We start from the raw sequence: 25,787 nt of genomic DNA, 5'->3' as shown, positions 1-25,787 counted from the left end.
ACAATTCTAAGCATAAGCATACCGTATCATCACCATCAGAGACAAAACTGAAAGGCAGATCAACAGTCTCAGAGGCTGCCTCTTTGTCTTAGCATAATGGCTAAAATGTTAACATGACCTGTAAGGCACTCATTACTCAGCCAGCTTCTCCTACCTCTCAGGCCTCATGCAGTCCTCCACTTTCTGTGCAGTGGCCTTATTTGTTCCTGACTGCTCATGCTCTCTCCTACCACAAGAGTAAATTGCTCTTTTTCTGTCAAGAATGCTTCCACCACCCAGTCCAGAGCTCTGTTAATTCCAGTCTCAGTTCAAATGTCACTTTCTTAGAGAAATTCTCTCTGACTACAGTTAAAGTCAGACTCCTTTCTTACAGACTATTGTGGAAATGTGTTCCTCCCTTTAGTTCCTATAATGAGTCTCTCATTAGTTAGTTGATTAATGTATATCTCTTCTTATAGACTAGAAGCTCTGTGAGATTAGAAACCATGTCTGTTTTCACTTACCAGTGAACTCTCACTGCCTGTTCAATAATTTTTTACCGAACAGACATGCAGATGAATTCATGTTAATGGAAAAAGAATTTTATTCAATCTTCAACTGTCAAGACTAACAATTTGTGGGCAGTGAAGAAGAGTGGAAAGAAACTGAGGACCTGTCAATCTAGCTGTTGTTGACCAGGCATCCACTAGGAATTATAGCAACAGGGTTTGGTTGGGCACAACGAGAACAGAGAAGATTTCACTCACTCATAAGAAATCAATAAACGGTCCACTGAGGTCAGACAGCATTAGCATATTAAATTTGAAGTAGCAAGCCACATAATGCATTTGATAAAATGGTGAAGTAAACCACTTAAGCATCAGACTGGTAGAGGATGCCTGGGTTCTAGTCACAACTCTGCTATGAGAATTTGGTCAATAATGTCTCTGACTTCAATTCCATCACCTGAAACACCGGGGTTAGGCTGTAAGTTTTCTAAGGTCTCTCAGCCTAAGATTTCAGAACTTTGTAGAATGTTCTAAAATGCATGCTTCTCACAGATACCATATACACTATGTAAGCCATGTGTCCTGTGCAGGGATAAATCTTAGATTGTGAAAAATACCTCAGAGTAAAAAGCAAGATTTGCACGCTGGCCAGAAGGAACAAATAGTACACATCAAAGACAGAGTTGACCCATGGCCCAACTATATGTTTCGTTACAAAAAAAATGTTATTGTGTTATGAGGATAAAACACACCGGAAATAGACATCATTTACCCCATAATTGAACACTCTTTCTCCACTAAGTGGTTTTCCCTCCCATTCCAGTATGAACTCCATGTTCCTGGCTGCTCACCCACAGCTGGACGCCTTGTATGTTTTGCCTGTATCTGTGATCATCTGCCTTCCAAGATTTCTCTGTGGATATCTTCTAAAACACTGAAGTTATGAATGCTCAGAAATTTTTGAAAAGAACAAAAAACAATTCAGACATATTGACTAACAATGATACCTAATGACGAGATTAAAGAGGTAATTATAGACAAAGGGATTTTTAAACGCAATGAAGGCATGTAAGCTGACGTGGGAAGAATGGGGCAAGAAAGATCATTCGATACCAGTTAAGCTATTCTGTTGCTTTATGAATTTTTAGAAAAATAATAAATTAGGACCCTATTGGTTTCCCTGTTTTTCCTCTTTATCATTTCACTTTATGGACACCTAAAATCTTAAAAGATAAATCAGTCCTCACTTTTTATCATATCCTAATTTGTTACTTCACTTACATAAACAATTTTAATAATGATTAATAATAAAACTTCTAAAAATCATCTTATGAAGTACTATAAATAATAACTATATAAGAAGGGAGCGATGGAAGACAATTCTTCCTTTCCAAATTTAAAAACTCTTATAAACTAACACTTATAAAAATATTCAGTATGATGTTGCATCATCAGCACCCATACTCTTCAGACTATGTTTTGTGCCTCTACGTCGCCTCTGTGTTATATTTTTGATAATAACGACAAATTCAGCCAAAAGTCCAGATCTAAAATATCCCCTAAATTTCATCTAAAATGAAACTCTTAGCAATAGATTCAAATATATACATGCCATAATGGCAACTTTTGAAAAGTGTAATCATGCTTTCAACAAAACTCTAAGATCAAATGAAATTTATTAAAGAAATTAAAACTTCCTAAAAATTCTTCCTGAGATGATTTTAAATATCATAAAACCCCTCTAGATTCCAAAAAGGCACATAATATCAACATTAATTAAAAATTTAATTAGTGTGAGATTTTAAACTGTGACAATTATATCCTCATATTCTAACAGAATGACCTGCACAAAAGGGGTCTCAATAAATGTTTTTAACCAATTAAGTGCTTATTTTTACTATCACAATGTTTTTATTAGATTTATATTTCAGCATATTGTGCTTTTGTGTTCTATGTATTCATTACATAAACTCCTGCTTCAGTAATTTACACTGTCTTACAAGTCACATTATACTTGCATTATGTCTATGCATATTTTAACCTCTTTTACTAGCTGTTCAACTTTAAAATTTCTCTTGATCTAACATAGTAAATACATCCCGTACTTAGAGATAATAAGCAGATTCTGAAAAAAAGATTTATGTTACAGAAGAGTAAAAGAAAAGTTTCTAGAGAATTAAAACTAGCTTCCAGTAATCAAGACTTGTAAAAATTACTTGAAAACTTAAGTCCCTCCATCCGCTCTGGAAAAAAAAAAAAATCATTCTAATGAAGTATCCTAAATTATCAAGAACTTGTCATTCAAGATTTAAGTAAAAATAAATGTTTTAAAAATTTGTATTATTGAATTATGATCTTTATTCAGGTTTCAATATACTCTATTGAATTTTGGGGATTCACAGCTAAAAAGGGTCTGAGAAGCTAATTTTAAGGTTATTAAACAACTCCTCCCTTTCTATCTTAAACCAGAATTATGGATTAGGAGAGAAAGCACTCAGGTATTTTTATTTTTTATTTATCTATGGCTGTTAAAATTCTGTTAAGAAAGTTTCTTTTATACATACAACAAGAGTCTCACCCACAGGGCCCTCAATCCTTTAAGACACATTTCCTTAGCGATATCTGATACTGTGGGATTTATAAGAAGTCTTTTCTCATGGCCAGAAAGATGTTCTGTTGGCATTTAACCTTGGCTTACACACTTCTAGAAAACCCTGTCTGGTTCCTCTAACCCTCCTTGCATATCTGTTTTAGGAAGACAACAGAAGTACACGTTCTCTTCTTTCCTGTTGACTACACGGTCTATAAAAAAATGATGAGAACTCACACCTGAATGATCTAATCTTTGCTATTGTACCACTGGAACCTGGACTGTGAGATGCTACCTAACGGGGAGACCCTTTCAAATATAGTTCACAGGATGGCTCTTTGTCTGCGTCTTTTCCATTTTAATCTCTAACCTATGAGAACGAACTTTAAGAGTCATAGGAAAATGTACCCATTCGGTTGTTTAGAATAAAAACAACACTTTTCTTCTCCCAAGGGAAAATGAGGAGCCTGAATGTTGATGTTATCACACCAAATGAGATGACATTTAAAAATACATGTGCAGTACAGGGTTAACATAAAAAGAAAAAGAAAGAAACCTACCCTTTCGAACAGTCTCTGATTTTATTATAAAATAAACCAAAGAGGGGGAGAGTGTCTCTTGGATTTTTTTCTAAAAAAAATAGGTAAAGTACAGTTTTTTTCTTTGCTTTTTCTAATTTGCCTTTGTGCTCTTGACCCAAGAAACTGTATCTGATTACATATCAGAGAGAATAATAAACCTAAATTGATGACTGACATTTTAACAGACTGAACAGTAATATTTCGCCACTGAAATCCTGGACAGTTTTCTAAGGGTTCTTTCTACAAGTGGGCAACATAAATAGCCAGCGCATTGAGGGTTTAATTATGAAATCGGAAGACTTGATTCACGACCCTCTTTTCAAAGCCCAACACCTCTTCATTCTCAGACACGATGTCTTAGAGATGCAATCACAAGCACTTACCTTGTTTATTTCCCAGTCTTCCTCCAACTTTTCCACTGCAGCTGAGTCCTGAGTGGACTCCTGCATATCAGAAGTGACCCGCTTCTCTCTGCTTGGCAGAGTAAACTTTCCTTTCTTTTCTGTTGAGCATTTTGATTTGAGAATGCTGTTGAGATAATTTTCCATCTCCTGCTTAGCAGATTCAAGTCTGTTTTCCAAATCTTTTTGTTTATGCTTAAGTGATTTTATATCATCTTTAATAATCTTCTGTCCCACTGAAGATGTATTTTGCTCGATGGATTTTGCTAAACCTAAAATCTTCTCTAATGTGCCATCTTGTAAATGAAGTCTATTTTCTAGCTCCTGTGAGTGGAGAAAAGATTGTCACAAGAAGTATCCGTTCAATTGTCACAAGAGTTAATTGACTCTTATAAATCACAGCATATTCTGCTTTACTAGTGGGAAGAATAAAAAATTTATCAACTCATACCACAAAGAAGAAACTCTGGGTAAAATTTAAATCAAGATAGCATCTCGGATTAAATTCTCAAAACAGATTTTATGTGCAAGTAGAAAGTCATACGAAGTAACAAATTTTCACAACATAGTTCCTGGTATATTGAAGGCAGTCAATATATATTTGTTGAGTACATATTTAGTTCAAGATACAGCCTTTTTACATAATCAAAACACTGAGGCACTTACTACTTGTAAAACATTGAACAAAGAATAAAAGGATAATTTAGAATGTGCCCACATGAATCTAGTGTTAATATTTAAAATTTAGAGTAAAGCTTAAATCTATCTAGTATAATATCTTATAGCAAGAAGTCAATCAATATTTACCAAATGCATGAACAATTGAGGCTGATTTGAGAACTCTAGACTCAAAATGAATCTGAGATTCTATAGCAATTACTAATGTTACTCTTGAAACAGAATAAGCCTTAAAGTTACTAGGTAAACAATATAGGTTTATTAGTCACTATCCTAACAGCCCACACAATAAATATGCATTCATTCAACTAACAACAAGTATTGTAAGTTTTAAAGTTACCTAGATGAATAAAATATAGTCCCTTCAAATTCTTATAGGCTAGTAAGAGACACAGAAGTAAATAGACAATTTTAACAGGATGTGAAAAGATCTATACTAACAAATATGCCCAGGTCACTGAAACATTTTAAAGCTGAAAGAAGGGAGTTCCAGGTTGGCATTTTAAAAAAAACTCCAGTGTAGCCATGGGGAAGGTTCACTGGAGAGGGTGACATTGCAGGCAGGGAGCCCATTCAGAAGTCTCGTGCAGAGATCTGCGAGTTGGGGGCCTGTTCTAAAGCAGCAATAACAGGGATAATGGGGGAGGGACAAATTGTAGAGATATTCCAGAGATGAAAGAGATAGCACTTGATGTCTGACTAGACTTGAGAGTCTGGGAAAGGTTATCCAGGTTTCTGACTTGAAAGCCTGGAGAGATGATGGAGATATTCATGGAGTCAGAGAGCATAGTAGATAAAGCAGTTTCATTGGTAAAGAAAGGGAAGGGGATGATGAGTTATTTTTTGGACATGTTGAACTGCAAGTAACTGTGAGATATCAAGTACAGATGTCTGCTGGGGAGTTAGAAAAAGTACTCATCAGATTAGGGTCTGAAGCCTTTATTCTGTCATTTGACCTGAGTGACCTTGAAAGTCCCTCATCTCCCAAAGACTCAGTTTATCATGCGTAAAATGAGGGGTTTACACTTGATGGCCTCTGAGTTTCCTTCTGGCTACAGCGAAAGTCTATATTTTAATTTCTCAACAGAAGCCTGAGCTCTTCAGGGTTAGGCTTATGTCTTATACTTTTCTGAGTATCCATGGTACTCCGTGTCTTAGATATAATGAACTCTCAATGTATGTCAAATTACCACTGCTAAAAAGGGAGGCAGACTTGTCTTAATGTCAGGCCATTCTACAGGAGAGGTCTGGCTTGATTCCCAAGTCCCTAAAATGAGAGATGAAACATTCCCAAAATCATGCCAGCAGTGCTGCCCTGAGACTCACCCCATGAAATCTGCAGTCAAGGAACTATGAAAAAAGGAGCTGAGAAAAATGCTTTACTTTGTTTTTGTCTAGGAGACACCACTGGGACCTATTTATGTTGGCTATGCAAACAGTGAGAATCTAAGGAATGTATTTTGAGGGTGTGGGTAAAAGACTATAGTCTTCACTGTATCTGGTTAGGTGTTGTTGGAGAGAGTGGGAGAATTTTGGAAGCCCTACATCTGGAGAGAGCGCGAATAAATGATAACAACTCCCATCACTCCATGATGAAGGACGCAAAATTGGAACATTTCCCCCTGGATTTTGTTGTATTAGATGCATCCCTGACTACTCAGTATCTCTTGGAATCACTGCGCTGTGTCTGAAAGAGAGATATCCAGGAGCTACAGACTGGTCAGGGGTGGAACTGTCTCTGAGGGTCCTGAACACAGAGACTCAAATTATAAAGGCATTTGAGCACAAAAAGGGTATTCCCATTTTTAATGACTGGGCAGAACTTTAATTATCTAATAGTCATCTGAATGGCACTTGAATTTCTAAGCAAAGACATTGACTAATGAAGTCATAATTAAAATTGAGTTTTTTAAATATCTAGCATGTCTGGATGTTAATACCTGCAGTTCCTGTAGTTTTTCCTCAACTGCTATTTGATCCACAGGCTTGTCAGAAAAACTAACAAATTCCTTGGAGAAATTGTCCAATTCGGTATGCAGGTCTGTGATGCAAACCTGGTATGTGTGGTGTTCTTGAACATGATCTTCCAATTTTTGCACAGAATCCTAAATATAAAACCATTGACAATTTGTGAATTATTTCTTTCTGAATTTTCTCACTCAAAAAATAAATTGTTCATAAATACTTGTTTTACGAGGTTTCATCTTAAAACAGGAATATGGCCATCAATCATCCAGCTCATTTAGATTTCAGTATTTGTGATCTTTCACTGTAAAACCTCCCTCTTCTTCCACAAAAATGACCTTTATTAAAACCACATTTCTTTCCCCTGTGCTTCTTTGCTTTCATTTCATTCTTGAAGACAATCTATTTGTCAAAAGATTTGCAAAATGAAATGGCTACAAATTATATCATCAAATCACAAAATCTATAATAAAGCAGCTTCCTAATTATCCATCTTACTAAAACCAAGTAACCACATTTGGAAATGACAGTATATGAGATCAACCTAAGTCTTGATTCCTTTCGTAAGATTCAAACTCCAAAACTGTGTGTTAGGAAAAAGTAATCCTAACTCTAAAGCAAAACTATCTTCAGGTTATCTTCCTAGAATAAGAAAATAAGGTGACTATACTTGGTTAGAAAAGTAGCAATTATTAAGCTAAACAACTTACGGCCAACTGGATATGTATCTTAACCGCTGCATACTCCTTCTATCTGTATAAGGAGGTTTTCTTACCCAGGTAATTCTTACATTGAAGCCAGCTTTGGAGAACCATAAATAATTCTCTTAAGAGAATACATTCCCTCATGACAAGGTGACATTTCATCTTTTAACTCTTTTACTGCAGATCACGTGGAAAGATACAAAGGAGGGACAATGACTAATACGATGGTTTATATGGAATATCAGATACCAATTACTACAAAAGGTAGATGACAGATGGATTGACTGGTGGACAGATGGATGCAGAGATACATGGATGGATAGATGGATGGATGGATGGATGGGTGTACAAATGATGCCTGAATAACTCTGACACCATCGCCTTCATCAAGATGTCTGAAAAATATGAACTCTTCCTATTCCTGAAGTGGGGAACTTCAATGAGAGAAAATAACCAAATAACACACAATGGATTCCTCTAGCGACAATAACTGGATTGATTCCTCCATTCTTGAGGAGTTAATAATTTTATCTTGAAGTGATAAATTAATTTTTAAAAGCTTTCAGTTTACTAAAAGAACAACGAAAAATATTTCTATATATAAACTTTCAATAATTAGGCATAACTATGACAATCATTTAAACGTTCATTTTGACCACTTCACCTCCAGTTGCTGAAGAAGACTCTCATGGAGATGCTTTATTTCCAGCCAAGGCTCTTCGCTGAAGTTGGGATTTTTAGTGCATTCTAAGAGGTAATTTCCTTGAGATTTTAACTCCTTTAGCAAAGATGTCAAATCTTGTGCTTTCTGGAGGAATTTCTTATAAATCTTTAACTGAGTTTTCTTCTCCTGCAAACCATGCTGCAGAGCAAAGCCCGCTTCCTGTTTCTTCTTTAGTTCTGTGAGCATTAATCTCAGGTCCTCCTTACTTTGCAAATACTTCTCTCCTTCTAGTATAAGCTTTTCTTGATGGCTAAAATTAATGAAAGATTTTACGAAGGAAATGACACTTAGCCAAATGGAATGGCATTTGCATGTTATGCGAATGCAACATACATTATAATGAAAAGCATTAAAACAACACTGACATATATTACTCCAGAGACTCTTCTGGCATTATAACATTCTAAATAGCTCATAAATTAAGACAAATTATTTGTAGTATTACTAAAAAAAAAAAAAAAAAATTGTTTTTTATTATATAATTTGACCTGAGAATACTTAACAATTTAGATTTTGAAATATCCCAGTTTTTATTACATTTAAATATAATTATATTATCCTATGTTTTTTTTCATGTAAGTAAAATAAATAAGCATTTAGTATATTGGCTAACTAGTTTATGCTTTCAATGGGTTAAATTTAGCTTTCATTTGGTTGTTTCTTTAGAAAAGTATAAAATTCACATTTTCATCAAACATTAAAAGTAACATTTTTGATGTGATATGAATAAAAAGTTTTCACCAGAATTATGTCCATTGACTTCAGACGTTTATCAATGTTTACATATTTCAGAATCTCTCACGACATATATTTAAAAGCATTAATTATCCTACAGTAAAACTAGGCAGGTACTGAGGTTGTCTGGGGAAAGGGAGTTTTAGTGAGGAAGTGAAGTACTGAAGGTGGAATGACAGACTATGTTAATTTGTTACCAGGATCCCCCACCCTCCGATGCACCAGCCAAAGTAAACGCTTGCCAGGGAGTCACGACACTGTTTTACATTTGACCCGGAGTACTATATTCCTCTTCCTTTCTGCCTGACACTTTGGATGTCCCTGACCTACTGACTTTCTCCCCAATAGATATATCCAAATCCAGGGGGCAGACAAAACATGCTTGTTATGGCTCCACTGTGCAGTGCAGGGCCATGAAAGTGAAGGCACACCCTTTACCTTAGATACGTGTTGGCTAAATGGAGTGTGTTGACCCACTGGTTCTCGATATCGGTAACGGTCTTTGAAACCAACGGAACCTTGCTGGTCTCAGCCTGACTCATGATCATCTGTATTTTAGCGTCCCCTTGAGGCTTTAGTAAAATGATTTCCTGAATTAAATAAAAAAGATTTCATGATCTCATTCATATGACTTAGGGATAGTACATACATATCTTTTCATTTATAAACATTATATTCAGATTCTAACTGCAGAGATTTCAAAATTACCCTTTCATTTTTATATATTCCCAAAGACAAAGATATCTCCTCCATGATATACAAGACTGATTCTTAATAAACATGTCACATTGATCTGATTGCATGCCTGCTCTCCTCTTGAGTTTCAACTGCCTTCAAAGAAATAACATGCCAAAACAAAAAAAAAACAAAAACAAAACTAGCAAATCTTATCTATTCTATTATTTATGAAGAGAGAGTTAGGGTAACAACCCGAATGAGACATTCTTATACACCCAAGATTAGACTTACAGCTTCCTACAGGGAATTACAGCGCCCCACTTGTCAACTCTTGCCTCTCCACCATGACGTAATGAATCCCCATTCCCTGTCCTTCTCTGTCCCTCCTTTGCTCTGAACTACCGAGCTCTTCCTTTCTTGGAAATTATTTTAGATTCACCTTTTCTGGAAAACCTTTTGGATATAATTCCAAAATATTCCACTTATTTCATTAAATCTCACCAACCCTGATAGCTCACTATTCTTAACTATCTCTTCCTCTAACAATGCTTCGGTTAACATGATTTCAATTCTTCTAAATTTCTTTTAAGCATATGTGGTTCTGTCCCCTGCACTTTAAACTAGCAGTATTTCTTGAATCTCCGCTTCGATGAAAGTGAGCTGGAGATTCGCTTGCATTCCACAAACTACTCAGTATCTAGTAACCTGTATGAACCTTACATATCCACTCTGCAGAAGAGCTCCTCTCCAGCCCTTGACATTGCTAATGCCTCTGCTGTACTGATACATATTTTATATCCTAGCAAACTCCCACCTGCCTCAGCTCTGACTTATTGCCTTTATTTCAATCCTTTGCATTCAGTGAAGGCGAACAAAAGCTGAGAACTGCCCTCAGATAGAGAGACTTTTTTTTTCTTCCATAAGCATTAAAACAATTTCAGAGCCATTACAGCCCTTCTCTTTGATAAGCTCAGTCACCTGAATGTCTCACCATTCCACAGTGATCCTATTTCCTATTAAGAAACAAATCTTTGACATTTTCCTCTAAATGTTTTCAAAATTAAAGTTCACTCTGACCTCAGAAATTTAGTTTCCACAGTTTTACCTTTATTTTTTGGATTCTTTCCTCAAGTGGCATTTGGCCTTCGGATGAATTCAAAACCATAAGGGACTCTTTAATCCCTGTTATCCAATGAATTACATCACGTACAAGGTCATTAAAGCTCTGGTCCTCGGCAGAAGGTAATTTATCTTCTTCCTCAATTTCACATATTTGTCTCAATAATGCCTGGTATCTATCAATCAAACGTGTTGATTCCGCTATTATTTCTTCTTCTTCAGTAAGCCCATATTCCTTTAAAGAGTTGTTCAACTGGTCCGCAGATTCAAATTGTTCCCTGTAAATATCACTGAAAGTTTATAGGAGCCACAATACCATGTAAGGAACCATAGTTCCCAGCACATATATTTTTATGCAAGAGCAGCTATACCTCTTCCTAGCTAGAGTTTGGCAAACTAGCTCAGTTTTCTCTCTTGACTCTTCGATTTCTTTCCATTTGTCTTCTTGATTAGTCAACCACGTACTCAAATTTCTGTGGTCATCCTGGAGTCTAAAAGAACACCACATGTTAGAATATAAAAGAACCAAGAAGTGTTTATCTGAAGAGAATGTTGGCATGAATTTTGGGAGCCAATCAGATTTTTAGTATATTTTTTTATTATTCTTTGGAGAAAATTTAATTTGTAACATTAAAATCTGAATAGCCTGTATTACAGTGGGATTCTATATAACAATGAGCTACACAAATATATCAAACAGGAAACAAACAAACAGAAAACATTTTTGGCCTCTTCTTTAAAACTCTGTCATATTAAATAATTTAAGAATTCTCCAAACTTCTATCTTCCTAGAGTCTAACTTAGATCTGACGGTATATATTTAATATATGATAATTGTGTGTATTATATATCTCAATGCTAGCTGTACTGAGGCAAAGTACATATAAAAATATAATTAGAAAACATGTTATTTAGATGTCCCCTTTATTTCCTACCTCAGTAGCTGCTGCACGTAGTCACCAAGCTCCTTTGCTCGCAGCTGGCATACAGACTCCATTTTTTCTAATTCAATTTCTTGACTTACAATCCAACTGTTAAGCTCCTTAACATGGGCTTTGGGCAGATGTTTCTTCACATGATTCAGTACAGTTCCCACCTGCTGTATTTTACTGCCTTTTTCTTCAAGAGTCAAAAAATCCTTAAAAAAGACAGAAAGTCCCATCAGCAAGTCTAAGTATGGTCACCATTACCCCTATGACACTTTCAAAGACAGTACATAGACATGCCATTTTCTTAACATCCTATACAAGAGGAGGGCAAGATATAACTCCAATGAAAAAAGATAATTTATGTTAGTTCTAGAGTGTGTACACATCTGACTTTCTGGAAAGGATGTCAAGCAAAGTAATGCAGTGCCACTGTGAAGGTCAGAAGAAGCAAGCCTAGGAAAGCTGCATTTTTCTTTCCTGGCCATTCATAGGTACTTGTTCCTTTCTGGCAATCAACATGTAAAAACTAAACAGGCTAAACAAACTATTCTTTATTTAACTTTGTACAAATCAGAATTTATTTCAATGTTTGTGTTTAAAGGTTAGCGCTGAAGACCATGTAATGGGCAAAGTTAAAGGCAGAAAAAAAGGAAGGGAAGGGAAAGGAAAGGAGGAGAGGGGAGGGGAGGGAAGGGGAGGGGAGGGGAGTTGGAAATTTAAACCAACTAAAGGCAGTTCTATTAATAAAGAACAGCATCATCAAAGCAAGGAATCAGAGAACATTTAATGCTATCAATAAGCTTGAGAGCATGACTTACCACAAAATTAAAGTGCTAATAATCTGCCTTAAAGTATTCAAGAGTTAAGGGTACAATACGCATTTTAAACGCTCAAGCACTTTGCCTTTTATTTCAGGCTACCCTCCATTTCACTCTGACCAACAGTTTATTAAAGTTTAACTCAATTTTTTAAAGAAATATGGCTGGGAAAATCTTAAAAAATAAAGAGATCTCTTTCAGTAAAGTAAAAAGGATTACAAAATCCAAATTAGGTAAGGTCTTAATTTTTTTTTAATCAAATTCTGATTTTAACGGAACTTATAAACAGCATCTTGGAACAGGTGTGAAAATAGAACTTGTTTAAATCACTTGTACCCTTATCCAGTAAACACAGAGTTTCAAAATATCTGGGGAAAAACTAAGTTATATGGAAATACTATCTCTGCAAGGAATTAATAAGTCAAAGTAATTATTATCCTATCTACTTAAATATAGTTTTATGCCGCTAGTATTTGAGTTGTGATAAACTCTAATTGAAATTTATACACATCTTACAGTAAGTTTTTGTAGCTTTTGTTCCATACTCGTTTTTGTTTCTGATGATTCAAAACACTCCTTAAGGTTCATTTTAATGCTGTTGAACCAATCATTAAAGTTTTTACACTGATCTGCAGAAAGAAAAAAAAAATCTGTATTCATTCAAGGAAGATTTCATATATCTAGTTCATACACCATAGATACAAATCATTGTGTAAAGAATGTGGTAATAAGTTGAAACCCAATTTTGAGGACTAATAGAGTCTTGAAAGTAATTGTGGTGTATTTTCTAGACTAAACCCTCTTCCAAGCACACAAGACAACCAGAGACACCAGCAGGGGCAGCCTGCTCACTGGCACGTCCCCCCCGCCCCCCCCCCCAGACACACCACACTCAGCACAGTGAGCAAGTCAAAGAGGAAGATGCTGGTGATTATCTTTCATGGAAGAAAGACTTGCGACTTTAAAGAAATAGATGCTATTTATGACATGCATATATCAGTGAGTACTTCCTCCTAAAAGATTTATCTGAATAAACCTTAATCAGTCAATCAGTCAGTCAGTCAATGAATCAATCAAGCAATCCACCCTTTTCCTTAAATATAATCTGTGCAACTACCTCTAAGTGAAGCTTACATTAGCCTTTGTATTCACAGCGCTTATTCATACTTCAAGATTCCCAGAAACACAGCAAGAGAAACATGACACTCACCATTCAATAATTTAGAAAAGTGATCTTGCAAAACACTTTTTTTGGTATTAAATAAATCGCTGACACTTTCATATTGCTTTTTTAATTCAGAAAGTTCAGGAGTCAGACAACCTATTTGATTCTCAAGTAATATCATACTGTGCTTTTGCTGTAGAATTTGCTGTTGTATCTCCTAAACACATAAACAAACAAATAACCATTAAGCCTTAAAAATGAGCTCAATATACACAAAGCATAACAGATCTCCACTGTTTTTGTAAAAATATAGGTGGTTTTCTATTGGGTGGATTTGCTTTCTCTTAGCCAGTAAATGTATAATGCAAAATGCAATTTAATATCAAATCATTACTGTCCACAAAGCAAGTTAAACAGCCAAATATACACAAATTGTTCTGAAATTCTCCCCTAGGCTTTCAGTTTTAACAATCATATTACCCTCAAGAGGGAGGGTAAGACCATCAGAAATAAATGTGAAAATAAATCTGAACCACGGAAGAGAAGCCACTGGAAGTACCTCTAGTTTGGTGAAGATCTCCAAGCTGTCAGAAGGAGACAGGGCTTTTAAGAGGGACTCGGTCATCCCAATCTGGGTCTTGGCTTGATCCAGGTCCTCCCTTAGCTCAGCGGTGCTGCCACTGAGTGCAGAGCAACTGGGTTCTCCTGTTAAACGCATTTTTACATCTTCTATCTTGTTCAAAATAGAGGTCTCCATGATCTGAAATGATGAAACATATTAAGTACTATAACTGACTTTACTGAACTAGATTGTAAGACAACCATACTGCTAGAGAAAGAGTTGGGATTTCATTTTAATGTGAAATAGTCTTCCCTACTTCTAATTCTTCATTGTCATATATCACTAATAGGACAATTCGATTGTGGCCTTTAAAGAAAAAAAGTTAACATGAAAAACTGACTTTTTTATGAGACCAATTTAAATCTTTTCTCTTAAAACAAGTTTTATCTAGCATACCAACTGAGGTCATTTCATAGCACTCATTTGAAACTATATAAAAACATAAGTCAATAATTAAATAGCCAGCATTTGTTGAGTGTTTATTATGTACACAGCCTCATGGCAAGCACTTAATATACAAAAATACAGACTTAAGAAGGTTAAGTAAGTGCGCTCAAGATCACAAAGCCGACAGGTGGCAGTGCCAGTACCTTACCCAGAAAGTCTGATTCACATTCAGCTATATGAATATTCATATTTAGCCACTATACACTGTGAGCTACATAAAATTGTACAAATTTCATTCACAACAGAAATTGACACTTGAGGCAATCTCCCCGTTTCTCCATCCAGTAATCAGTAAACCTACAGTCACTCGAGCCATATTCTTTTTCCTCCACCCAAGACACTCATGAGGATACCCTTGTTATTTTTATGGGTACCCGTAGCATCCCAGGGGCTAGGCTTGTACCACACAAGAGGCCTGGGAAATAAGTGAAATGAGAATAAAAGAATGCGAAAGTAATAATATTAATTCTAAATGTAGAACAAAGATAAACTATGCTATGCAGACTATCAAAAATTCAATTGAATTTAATATAGAAATTGAACAAAGGTGAATTAAAGAATGATCCTAATTTTATTTTAGGTTTAAGATTAGAATTCTGATTTATAAACATTACTTGAGAATGCTTTCACTGTAACTTTTAAATAAAAATTCTCTTACCTGCAGTTCAAGAGGTATTTCACTGCTTTGAAGCAGAAACTGTATTTTAGCCACTCTTTTTGAAAATTCTGAAGGTTTCTGTTCATAAACTTGTAATTCTTCCTAAAACACATAATTTTAATAAAATTATTTTCATTTTATACTTTATTTTCTGATACCCACACTGCTATTGTTAATACAGAGAAACTGAGAGAGCCTTTGAATTGGCCCTAATCACTTGTTTTTTTGACAGAATCTTAGAAGTTACAAACCTAGGTACCTTTGTGGGTCAGGCAAACATTACATCTAAGTGAAGGATTCTAGCTATAAGACAACGGAGAGGGGCTAGGCTTGTACCATACTGGCATGGAGGACCTACCTAAAGGAATTACATTTCATAAATTTGGACATATAAATTGTGTCAAAACACACACACACACACACACACACACACACACACACACACATCTTGCTGGCAGAATTTGGCCCCCAAGCTGGTAGCTTATAATCCTTAACTTCGTATTTTTAAACAACCTTAACTTCACATTTTTACATTTGTCTATACTTCGAGACAAATTTAAGGAACTCACTGATAATTAATTTATACTGAGGAAGTCATAGTTTACTTCATGATTATCATCATACACCCAGAAAACTCATAAATCTACACACATTTTGAAAATCTTTTCCAAATGTATAAAAATGGGTATCTGAATTTAACAGTGAATAAAATGACAAATTAGAGAAAAATATTAGATTTGAAGAATTTGACCAGGCATACTGTAAAGCCACCATGCATACATATAGACATTTTGATATTATACTGAACTAGATACAATTGCCAATATTTCACTGTTTTTGACCTACCAAGATAGTGATTTTATATGGACCAAACTAATAATATGTAAACAAACAAAAAAATTAGAAAAAAAATCTTCCTAGAGTTAAACCACACAACTTTAATTCTTTATAAATGGAAAAATCTGAGATTAAGGCTTTAAAAACTAGCCTTTTTAAAAACTGTATAAAATTGATATGCAACCTTGTGTTTTTCTAATCTTTTTGAGGAACTGCTTAATTCAAATTATGAAATCATCCATAATCATGATCTAGATCAGCGATTAACAGATTAAGGGCTGGTAGTCTGTTTTCATAAATAAAGTTTTATTGGAACCCAGCTACTTTCAAGCACTTATGTATTATCTGTGATTGACTGCTTTCATGCTCTAAGAGCAGGATTGAACAGTTGTGACAAATGATCTACAAGCCTAAAATATTTACTATTTGGCCCTTTAAGAAAAAGTTTACCTAATCCACAGGCCTAGACTGACCACCTTGGAATTATGCATTTTGATGGGGCTTCTGCTAGGAGTTTTTAACCTTTTATACACCATAAAGCCCTCTGGCAGTCTGGTGAATCCTATGGACCCTTTGTATAATATTTTAAACATGAAACAAAATAAACGATATAGGACTATAAAGAAAAAGAATTACACTTGGTTAGTTATCAAAATATTAAAAAGAATTTATACTATAGCAATATATATGCTTCTCTATTAATACCTTAAATAAAAGGAAATAGCAGTACACCTATTAAATACCATATTTCCAAAGTAGTGATAAGGATAATAGTTGCAACAATCATATAATGATTTTTAAAATATGATTTCCTTGATAGCAATGTCACACATAAGTTCATCCTACTACGTTTGTTGATTATAACACATATTATATTTTAGTTAAACATTCATGAAAATAAAGATACAACTTCTCTCATGTAAAGTCATTTCACCCATGAACCCCTTAGTTATCTGTGAACCCCAGATTAATAATTCCTGCTAACATCTTCCCAGATATTACAAAGAAAACAACAGAGTTCAGGTCCCACTCAAGAGATAATGAAAAAAATAAAAGATTTTTTTGTGATTTCTCTACCCCACCTAAGATAGCAAACTCAATATTAAAATGTCAACTGTGTAAAACAAAAGAACAAATATTTTATCTCTGTTAAATTACCTTCAGTTTTTCACTTTCTTCTTCAGTCAGCTCAGGCGACTCCATTTTTTGAAGGGCCTTTTCAGTCCATTCATAAATTGCATCCCTTAAGTTAAAAAGTTTGTCCCATAATGCCAGAGCTCGGCCAAGATTTTCATAGTAGTCTTCTGTCTTCTCATTTATCTACCATAAATAACCAAGAGAAAACCATCGTTTCAGTCAAAACTATTTTTAAATAAAATTTCAGTTTACCTTTACTGGCTATTTTTCTTTATTCATTAATAAAAAAGTCACTTTAATGTATCATGTAGTTCTTTCTTCTACAAAAAAAAAATCTTAGCTTATATGCAATTGAAATCAAAAGTCTTCCTAATTTCTAAACTACAATAAATAAAAGATGCTTTTAAAAACCCCAATAAAAATACAACAAATTCTTAATTTGTAATTTAAAAAAATCATTGGTTCTCAATTTAAAATGTATTTAATAAATATATAGTTGAAAATCAATATCTTGTATGGACGAGTAACATATTCACTAGCTTATTTTAAATAAGTTGAGTTTGCACTTTTATATTTAGGTGACTATGGACCCATTTGTTAGTAGTGCCTATGTATGTGCCTGGATTATGAAGGTAATTCCTAACATAAACTTTATATTATTTGAACATTTTACAATGAGCACTTTTGAATTCTGTAATTAGATAAAAATATTAACGATACAACAGAAAAGATCAATTTAATTGTTACAGTAATAGAATTTATGGTTAATTCGATTATCACTTACATCAAGCCATCTATCCACAATAATATTAGCCTCTTTCTCAAAAGGAGGCTCTTCAAAGGTTCTCATTTTATTTAGATGAAATTGTAGATTTTTGCAGATCTGGTTAATCTTGTCTACAACTTCTGAATGTTCATTAAATTCTTCTTTGACAATTTCAATCTAAAAAAGATGAAGCATGTTTTGATATACTGACATAGACAAACATAAGAATTATAATTCTATCATTGGTTTTTATTGCCCACTTTTGCAGTGAAAAGTGTCTAGAAGCCTAACCATCTGGTTTAATAATAATTCTATATCAAATTTTCTTCCCACTTCTGCATGATGAAATATGGTCTAAAATCATGTTTCTTGTCCATGTGAAATAATATTCTACAAAAAATCTCCTTCATTCGATAGTATAAAAATTAAAGTTCCTAGATTTTACCAACAGGAATTATCTTTATAATGCTGAAAAACATAAGTGCTAATTTGAATAAAACAGAACTCTAAAACATCTTTAACATGACTTCTGGTTTAATCTTCCATGAGTCTAACGTCAACATCATTTCTAATATGGAAACTGAAACACTATTTTATGAAAAGACCAATGATGTTAGACTATAAAATGAAATTTTAGTATTAACTAATGTAATCTTAGTTTGATTCAATTTACAAATTTTACAAAAACATTTTTAAAAATTACATAAAATCTTAAAACAATTTCTGAAAAGCAAAAATCTAAAAATTATACAACCTCTGGGGGACTTCTATTCCTAGAAATATGGAGTAGACATATTTTTCCCTATTCTTCCCACGAAGTACAACTAAAAACCCTGCACGCCATACACAAAACGAACTTAAGATTGAAAAGTAGAGAGTTCAAGAAAGGAAAATGATACATTGTGTGTGTGTGTGTGTGTGTGTGTGTGTGTGTGTGTGTGTAAACTTACTGGATTTTGTTAACTGATGTTGCCATAATAAAATTAATTAATTTTTTTTTTAAAAAAAGAAAAAGAGAAAGGAAAACGGCTGAGGGCATCAGCTCCTGAAGAACAACCTACTGGTGAACTCCCTGCATTTTCTTTTTCCCTCTGATATTTAGGACCGTGTGCTGGAGAAGCCAGCACCCGGTAAAATCACACACACACACAAAACCCCAAGAAAAGCCTCTCTCTTCAGCCAAAGAACCAGGAATAAGACAACCTACCAAGACAGAAAACTTTGAAAAAAGAATTGCTTACAGGAAACAAATACCACAGAAAAATCAGCGCCCAGCCCCCACCATGCCAGCAAAGGTTCAATGCACAGCCTAGACTTACACCATCACTAGCCTGTAACAGGAGCCCCACCTTCACCCAACCAGGGTGGTGTCATGAAGGAAAAATAGAGAGCCAGGACTTGCGTTCCCCCTGGGCAGTAACAAAGCACCCTCCGCTGTGATGTCAGTAGACGCCACACAGGATAAGCAAGAGCCAGGGAGATATTAGGGGAGGCCTAGTGGGAGCTGGAACTCTCACCCTAACCAGAAACAACAAGGAGCCCCGCATCTCCAGCATCAAGAAATTATCCTTGAAATGATGACCTATAAAGGTGATCCCAAGGAATCTACAAAAATATTCCTAGAATCGTTAAGTAGGTTCAGAAAGGTCACAGAATACAAAACAAACATATAAAACATATAACAATCAATTAGTAATGAATAGATGGACAGTGAAATTTAAAATATAATACCATTTCCAGTTACTCAAAAAATTACTACTTAGGTATAAACCTAACAAAACATGAATAGGATTTGTATGCTGAAAACGACAAAATGTTGATGAAAGAAATCAAAGAAGGTCTAAATAAATGCAGAGACATATCAAATTCATGGTTTTGGGGACTCAACATAGAAAAGGTGTCAATTTTCTTGAAATCAACATACAGGTTTAACGTAATTACTTTCCAATCCCCGTAATACTATGCTACAGATATAAAAAAGATTATTCCAGAGTTGGTGGGATGAGTGAAGGGAGAGGGGATTAAGAAGTACGAATTGGTTACAAAACAGTCATGGGTATGTAAAGCACAGCATAGGGAATATAGTCAATAATACTGTAATAACTATGTATGGTGTCGGATGAGTACTACATTTATCAGGGTGATCATTTTTTAAGTTATATGAATGACTAATCACTATGTTGTACATCTGTAGCTAATATAATACTGTATGTAAAATGCAATTAAAAAGTAGAAAATTATTTAAAAAATAAAATTAGCTAGAAGGAAAAAGAAATATTTATGTGGAATGGTAAAGGAAATAGAATAGCTAAAGCATTTGAAAAAAATAAGTGGAAAAAGTCAGCCTACTTGTTTTTAAAGCCTATCATGTACAGTAATAAAGATTATGGGGTAATGGGAGACAGACACACAGATCAATGGAAGAGAGTAGTGAACCCAGAAATGGACCCACACAAAGATGTCCAACTCATTTTTGGCAAAGGCGCAAAAGAAATTCAACAGAGGAAATAGTCTTTTCAACATATAGTGCTGGAGCTACTGGACATCTCTAGACAAAAACACGAACTTTAATCTAAGTCTCACACATTATAGAGAAACAAATGGACGATGGACTAAAATGTCAACCTAATACTTTAAACTCATAGAAAAAAGCAGAAGAAAATCTTTAGGATCTTGAGCTGGGCAAATAATTCTTATACTTTGACACCAAATGCAGACCCCAAGAAAGGAAAAACTGACAAATTGGATTTTACCAAAATTTAAAAATTTAGCTCTAAAAAAGACCCTGTTAAAAGGATGAGATGACAAACTATAGTGTGGAAGAAAATTTTTGCAAGCCACATTATCTGGCAAATAACTAGTACCTGGAATATATAAAGAACTCTCAAAACTTAACAGTTAAAAAAAATCAATTGATTTAATTAGAAAATGGGCAAAAGATGAGATATTTATCAAATATGACATGACATACAGATGACGAGCATAAGAAAAGATGATCAATATCATTAGCAATTAGTGAGATGCAAACTAAAATCACAATGTGATACCACTACACACCTATGAGAATGACTAAAATAAAAAATAGACAGTATCTAATTCTGGCAAGGATGTAGAGAAACTGGATCACTCATATATTGCTGGTAGAAATGTAAAATGATGCGCTTGGCAATTTCTTTAAAAACTAAACCCACAATTAACATAGAACCCAGCAACTGTACTCCAGAATATTTGTTCCCTGAGATATAAAAACTATGCTCACACAAAACCTCCTACATGAATGTTTATAGCAACTTTATTCCTAATTGCCAAAAACTAAAAACAGATGATCTTTAATGGGTAAACAGTTAAATAAGCCATTGTAGATCCACACCATGGAATACTACTCAGGAAAAAAAAAAAAAAAAAAAAGGAGGGGGCAAATCATCAATACATGTAAGAACCTGAATGAGTCTTTAGAGAATTATACTTAGTGAAAGTAGGCAATCCCAAAGGGTTACATACTAAATGATTTCATTTATATAAGATTTTTGAAAGGACAAAATTACAGAAATGGAGAACATATTAGTGGTTGGGAAGGGGTGGGGACTGAAGGGAAGAGGTAGGACTATAAGATGACAACATGAGGAACCCTTGTGGTGACAGACAAATGCTCTTTATCTTGACTGTCAATGTCCGAACCCTGACTGCAACACTGGAGTATAGTTTTATAAGATTATACCATTGGGGAAACCCAGTAAAGGGTATACGGCATCTCTCTGTACTATTTCTTGCAACTCCGTATGACTCTACAATTATCTCAAAATAAAAAGTTTAATTAAGAAAATAAAAATTAAACAGATTTTTTTAAGTAAAAAAAATTACTGGGGAGGTTTCTGTCTCTAAACTAGACACTGACTGATACCCTGGGAAGGCTGAGATGCAAATCCGGGTGTTTTTCTCCTAGTTCAGAACTCTTTACACTGGGGCATAATAAATGTTCAATTAAATGGAAATCTATATATGCTTACATTTTATACATTTATATATATTATTCTCTGATGTCTATATATACTTAATAAATTCAGAAAACGTTGTTACACTGACACAAGCTACCAGTGGGTGAAGAGAAAAGAAAGAGCGGGAGAGGGTCCTTTTAGCATTAACAGAAATTGCAGGTTTTGTTCTAAAATGAATGGAAGGAGTGAAATAAAGGAAACTAGGACCCTCTGACATTTCCCAAACTCTAATAGTCCCCTGACAGTCTAGCCTTCTAGTCTTACCTTTGCACTCTGTCTTTCATTAAAGGGAGTGGTAATTTGGCACCATATCCTAGATAAACATCCAGGTTTCTATGGTTTTAAAGGACAAAAGTTCTCAGTGGTATCATATTTCAGCTACTGGTAGAAAGCATTATGACAATACGTACTAGAGAAATTTAACTGTTTCTGAAGACAGGACCTAAGTCATCGCAAAATTAACTGAAAGTTATGTTAACAATCAGTAGTGCTAAAATTTGCTTTTTCCCTGACAGTTAAAAGTGTCTGAGAAAAGAATTAAGCACCAGTATTCTAGAACTTCTGTATCTTCTACACGAATATATTATTTCAGCAAACATATAAAGTGCCCATATGTAGACACCAAACTAGGTACACGTTTTCAAAATTTTTAAAAAGCCTGTACTTTTAAACATTTCTTAAGGGTAATTAGTTATTTTATTAATTTAAAAAAAAAAAACCTTTTGTGAGCAAACTTTTAACAGTTGAGAAAGAGGTACAGACAAATCAAAGTTTGCCATATACATAATTCAATATGTTGTCAGCGAAGGCAATATTATGATGATTGAAATATAACTTTGTAGTCAAATAGACCTGGGCTTAAATAATAATCTTGCCGTTTATTAATTACTCATTCCCCCCCTTTTTTTTTTAATTAACAGAGAAAGTTATTAATCTGACCGTCCAAATTCCAAGACACAGTGAACAGGATCAGCATGCATGAAAAATTCAGCACATGGATACGGTTATTTTTCTCTGCTTTGTGTTGCTTCCTTATGAGTTCTGGGAAAGATGAGTTACAGCTCTTTGAGACTGGCATTACACATCGCTCTTCACTAAGCAAAAGAACTCAAGTCACTGCATCAATATCTGAGCTACTCTGTGCAGCCAACCTAATGATGCTAAGATTCCAAGATTTGAATTTGGATTTGGTCAAAATAAAAGCCTTGAAGACATATAGGCTGGCTTGTATGCTTGAATCCATCTTTTTTGTTGAACCCACTTTTTACTTGCTGGAGTAATTGGGCACTCATGCAGACAATAAAGTGGCATTATTTGGTCTTATTTTTTTACTATATGTCTCCCTTGACAAATCTCACAATAAATTGTGAAACCTGGCAAGGCAGGATTGAAAATTTTTTGTTCTTTTCATAACGCTATCTTAATAACAGTAAAACCCCTACCGTTCCTACACTTCCAAAGTTCTCTAATCCTTGGTTCTCTCATCAGTACAACAAGGCTAATAATACTTAGCTTATAGGGTTATTATAAGAATAAAATGATATAATAATATGCAAAGTACCTGGCACATGACCGAGCCATCAATGGTGGACGTTATCATTATCATCATCATTTTTATCATTTTTATTATTTCTGGTAGTAGAAGTATAACTTAAAACCACAAGCCCACATGCTAGTACTATTTGTTGAGAAAATCAATTTTTCTGGTTGGAACCATACAAGTTGCATCTGAGTAACTTCAACTGACTGTCTGCTCAAGGTCTTGGTGGCCTCCCTCTATTAAGCCTCATAGGAAACTAGTCACATTTTGTACAACTGGTATTTAAACAGGGCTTTTTCTGACCAGTCAGTTTCAAGAAACTGAGTATGAGAAAGTGAGTTCCAGACAGGGGTTATTCTTCATCTGTGGCACCAGCCATGTGTCTATAACCCAAGTGTCACTTCAGCTTCAGGGACAAGAGTTCTAGATAAAAAATAAATTGTAAGAATCCAGTCTATGTAAGCTTCTACTGATGTTGATATTAACAACTGGGAAGTTTAATAAAGTTGCTTTCTAACAACCAGATGAATCAAGTTGACTGTATTTCACACATGCTTTTGACATACCAACAGCACTTTAGCATAATATTCATAAAACCAATAGGAAAAGCAACTTTCTAGTATATAATAATATAGTGTAGTGTAGTATATTCTTTTCAAACTTCCTCCATTCCATTCTTCTGTCACTCTGGTTTGATAACCACATAAAATCAAAGAAAATGATGACACCTAGTGTCCAAAAATGATATTCGTCTGAGAATATAAAGTGATTGTAAGGCTATGAACACAGATGGAGCAACTTGGAGATCAGTTTACACATCTTTATAGAAAGAGAATACATCACGTAATTTTCCTTCATTCACTAACAACAGAGGGGACTTTCCTACTATACTCATTCTCTCAGGACTGCAATGAAGTCTCAAGTTTCTTTTAGGTAGAAGGTCAGTACAAGGATTGCTACAACCTTACGAGGCAACCCCAGACTCCAAGAGAACCGCACTGCCAGTATCATCAAAACCCAAGCAGAAACTAACCACCATCAACTTGGGGGATGACTTTTCTCCAAGCTCTAGTGATATAGTCAATAAATTCTTAGATATTCTTGAATATGTGGTAAAATAAGGTCACTAGTAACTTCTTTTAAACCAAGTTTCAAAAATGACTCCATTTGCAATGTCCTCTTTGTGGTCCGGTTTGTGAGTGAGGCCCCTGTGCAGAGTTTCCTTTGGAATCTGGACTCACCTCTGCGATCCTTTTCTTCAGGTTCTCCTTTCCCATGTACGATGACTGAAGGGAGATGACATTCTCTTCTTTTTGAATCAAAGTTGTCAAGACACTTTTAAAGTTCTGATATTGTTTTAGGAGCTCCAAAACTCTTTCACATTGGTCAAGGCTATGAAGAGAAAAAATGTGAAACAGCTAAATGTCTGAAAATAACAAAACCATTCTTTCTAAGTATCCTACAATAATGACTAATAACTTGTAGAAGAATTTTTTTCTCTTGACGTGATTTATAACAGTTTTAACAATTTAACCTAAGAATGATTGTACGTATATTTATCTGGCAAGTAGATTATACAAATAATCACTGGATTGGTATTTTCACCAGATCAATATTAAAAAGTCAGCAGACATATGATCTAAAAAGAAACATAAGATTCACAACCTTAAGGAATCAGCATCTCAATTTCATCCTCAACCAAAAGGTATCTTGGAAAACGGTGCCCTCTCTAGCATTGCTCTTGGAGATTATTTCAATATTAATTCAGTGAGTCACAGGTTGTTTATGTTTATTTAACTCATTCTAGGTTTTGTCCTTTTTAAAAGATACAATAGTACAGATAACATGGCAGTTAGGGCTGGGCACTAATCAGTCATGGGACCTTAGATAAGTTATTTGAACACTCAGAAACTCAATTCTTTCCACTAAAATCGAAGAGCAGACTACATCAAAGACCACGGACAGGCTTTATCTTGACCACTATACACTGAGGCTTTGGAAGGAAAAGGGAGGAATAATCAAATGGAGTTCTGTAGTGAAAGAATCACTGACAGCAGAATTTAGGCAACTCGTCAGAGAGCTGAGGCAACCAGGGACAACAGCAGATCAGCCACTTGGCCTCAAGGGGAAAGAGGGAAAGCGCCCTGAGTCAAGAAGAAGGACACCAGTAGGAGTTGCTGAAAAGGGAAGGGGATGGTTAAGACCACCTT

General features: G+C 34.8%; 1 protein-coding gene across 17 annotated transcripts in view; it reads right to left on the bottom strand.

Moving 5' to 3' along the window:
• SYNE2 (spectrin repeat containing nuclear envelope protein 2) overlaps nt 1–25,787 on the bottom strand; it is a 272,956-nt gene that overhangs the window by 137,327 nt on the left and 109,842 nt on the right. For all 17 annotated transcript variants that reach the window (XM_036238293.1, XM_036238291.1, XM_036238296.1 and 14 more), the window contains 14 exons: nt 24,819–24,969; nt 18,061–18,219; nt 17,298–17,459; nt 15,303–15,404; nt 14,135–14,335; nt 13,621–13,792; nt 12,927–13,039; nt 11,599–11,801; nt 11,035–11,154; nt 10,650–10,941; nt 9,305–9,456; nt 8,072–8,381; nt 6,679–6,843; nt 4,043–4,384 (listed from right to left, as the gene is read on the bottom strand). In XM_036238293.1, the coding sequence (XP_036094186.1) occupies nt 4,043–4,384; nt 6,679–6,843; nt 8,072–8,381; nt 9,305–9,456; nt 10,650–10,941; nt 11,035–11,154; nt 11,599–11,801; nt 12,927–13,039; nt 13,621–13,792; nt 14,135–14,335; nt 15,303–15,404; nt 17,298–17,459; nt 18,061–18,219; nt 24,819–24,969 (2,644 nt within the window). The remainder of the gene's footprint in view (nt 1–4,042; nt 4,385–6,678; nt 6,844–8,071; nt 8,382–9,304; nt 9,457–10,649; nt 10,942–11,034; nt 11,155–11,598; nt 11,802–12,926; nt 13,040–13,620; nt 13,793–14,134; nt 14,336–15,302; nt 15,405–17,297; nt 17,460–18,060; nt 18,220–24,818; nt 24,970–25,787) is intronic.

This window comes from Rousettus aegyptiacus, unplaced genomic scaffold (genome assembly GCF_014176215.1).
Source record: "Rousettus aegyptiacus isolate mRouAeg1 unplaced genomic scaffold, mRouAeg1.p scaffold_m13_p_3, whole genome shotgun sequence".
Lineage (NCBI taxonomy): Eukaryota > Metazoa > Chordata > Mammalia > Chiroptera > Pteropodidae > Rousettus > Rousettus aegyptiacus.
Note: the sequence above shows the minus strand (reverse complement) of the source record. Positions and strands in the feature narration are given on the sequence as shown.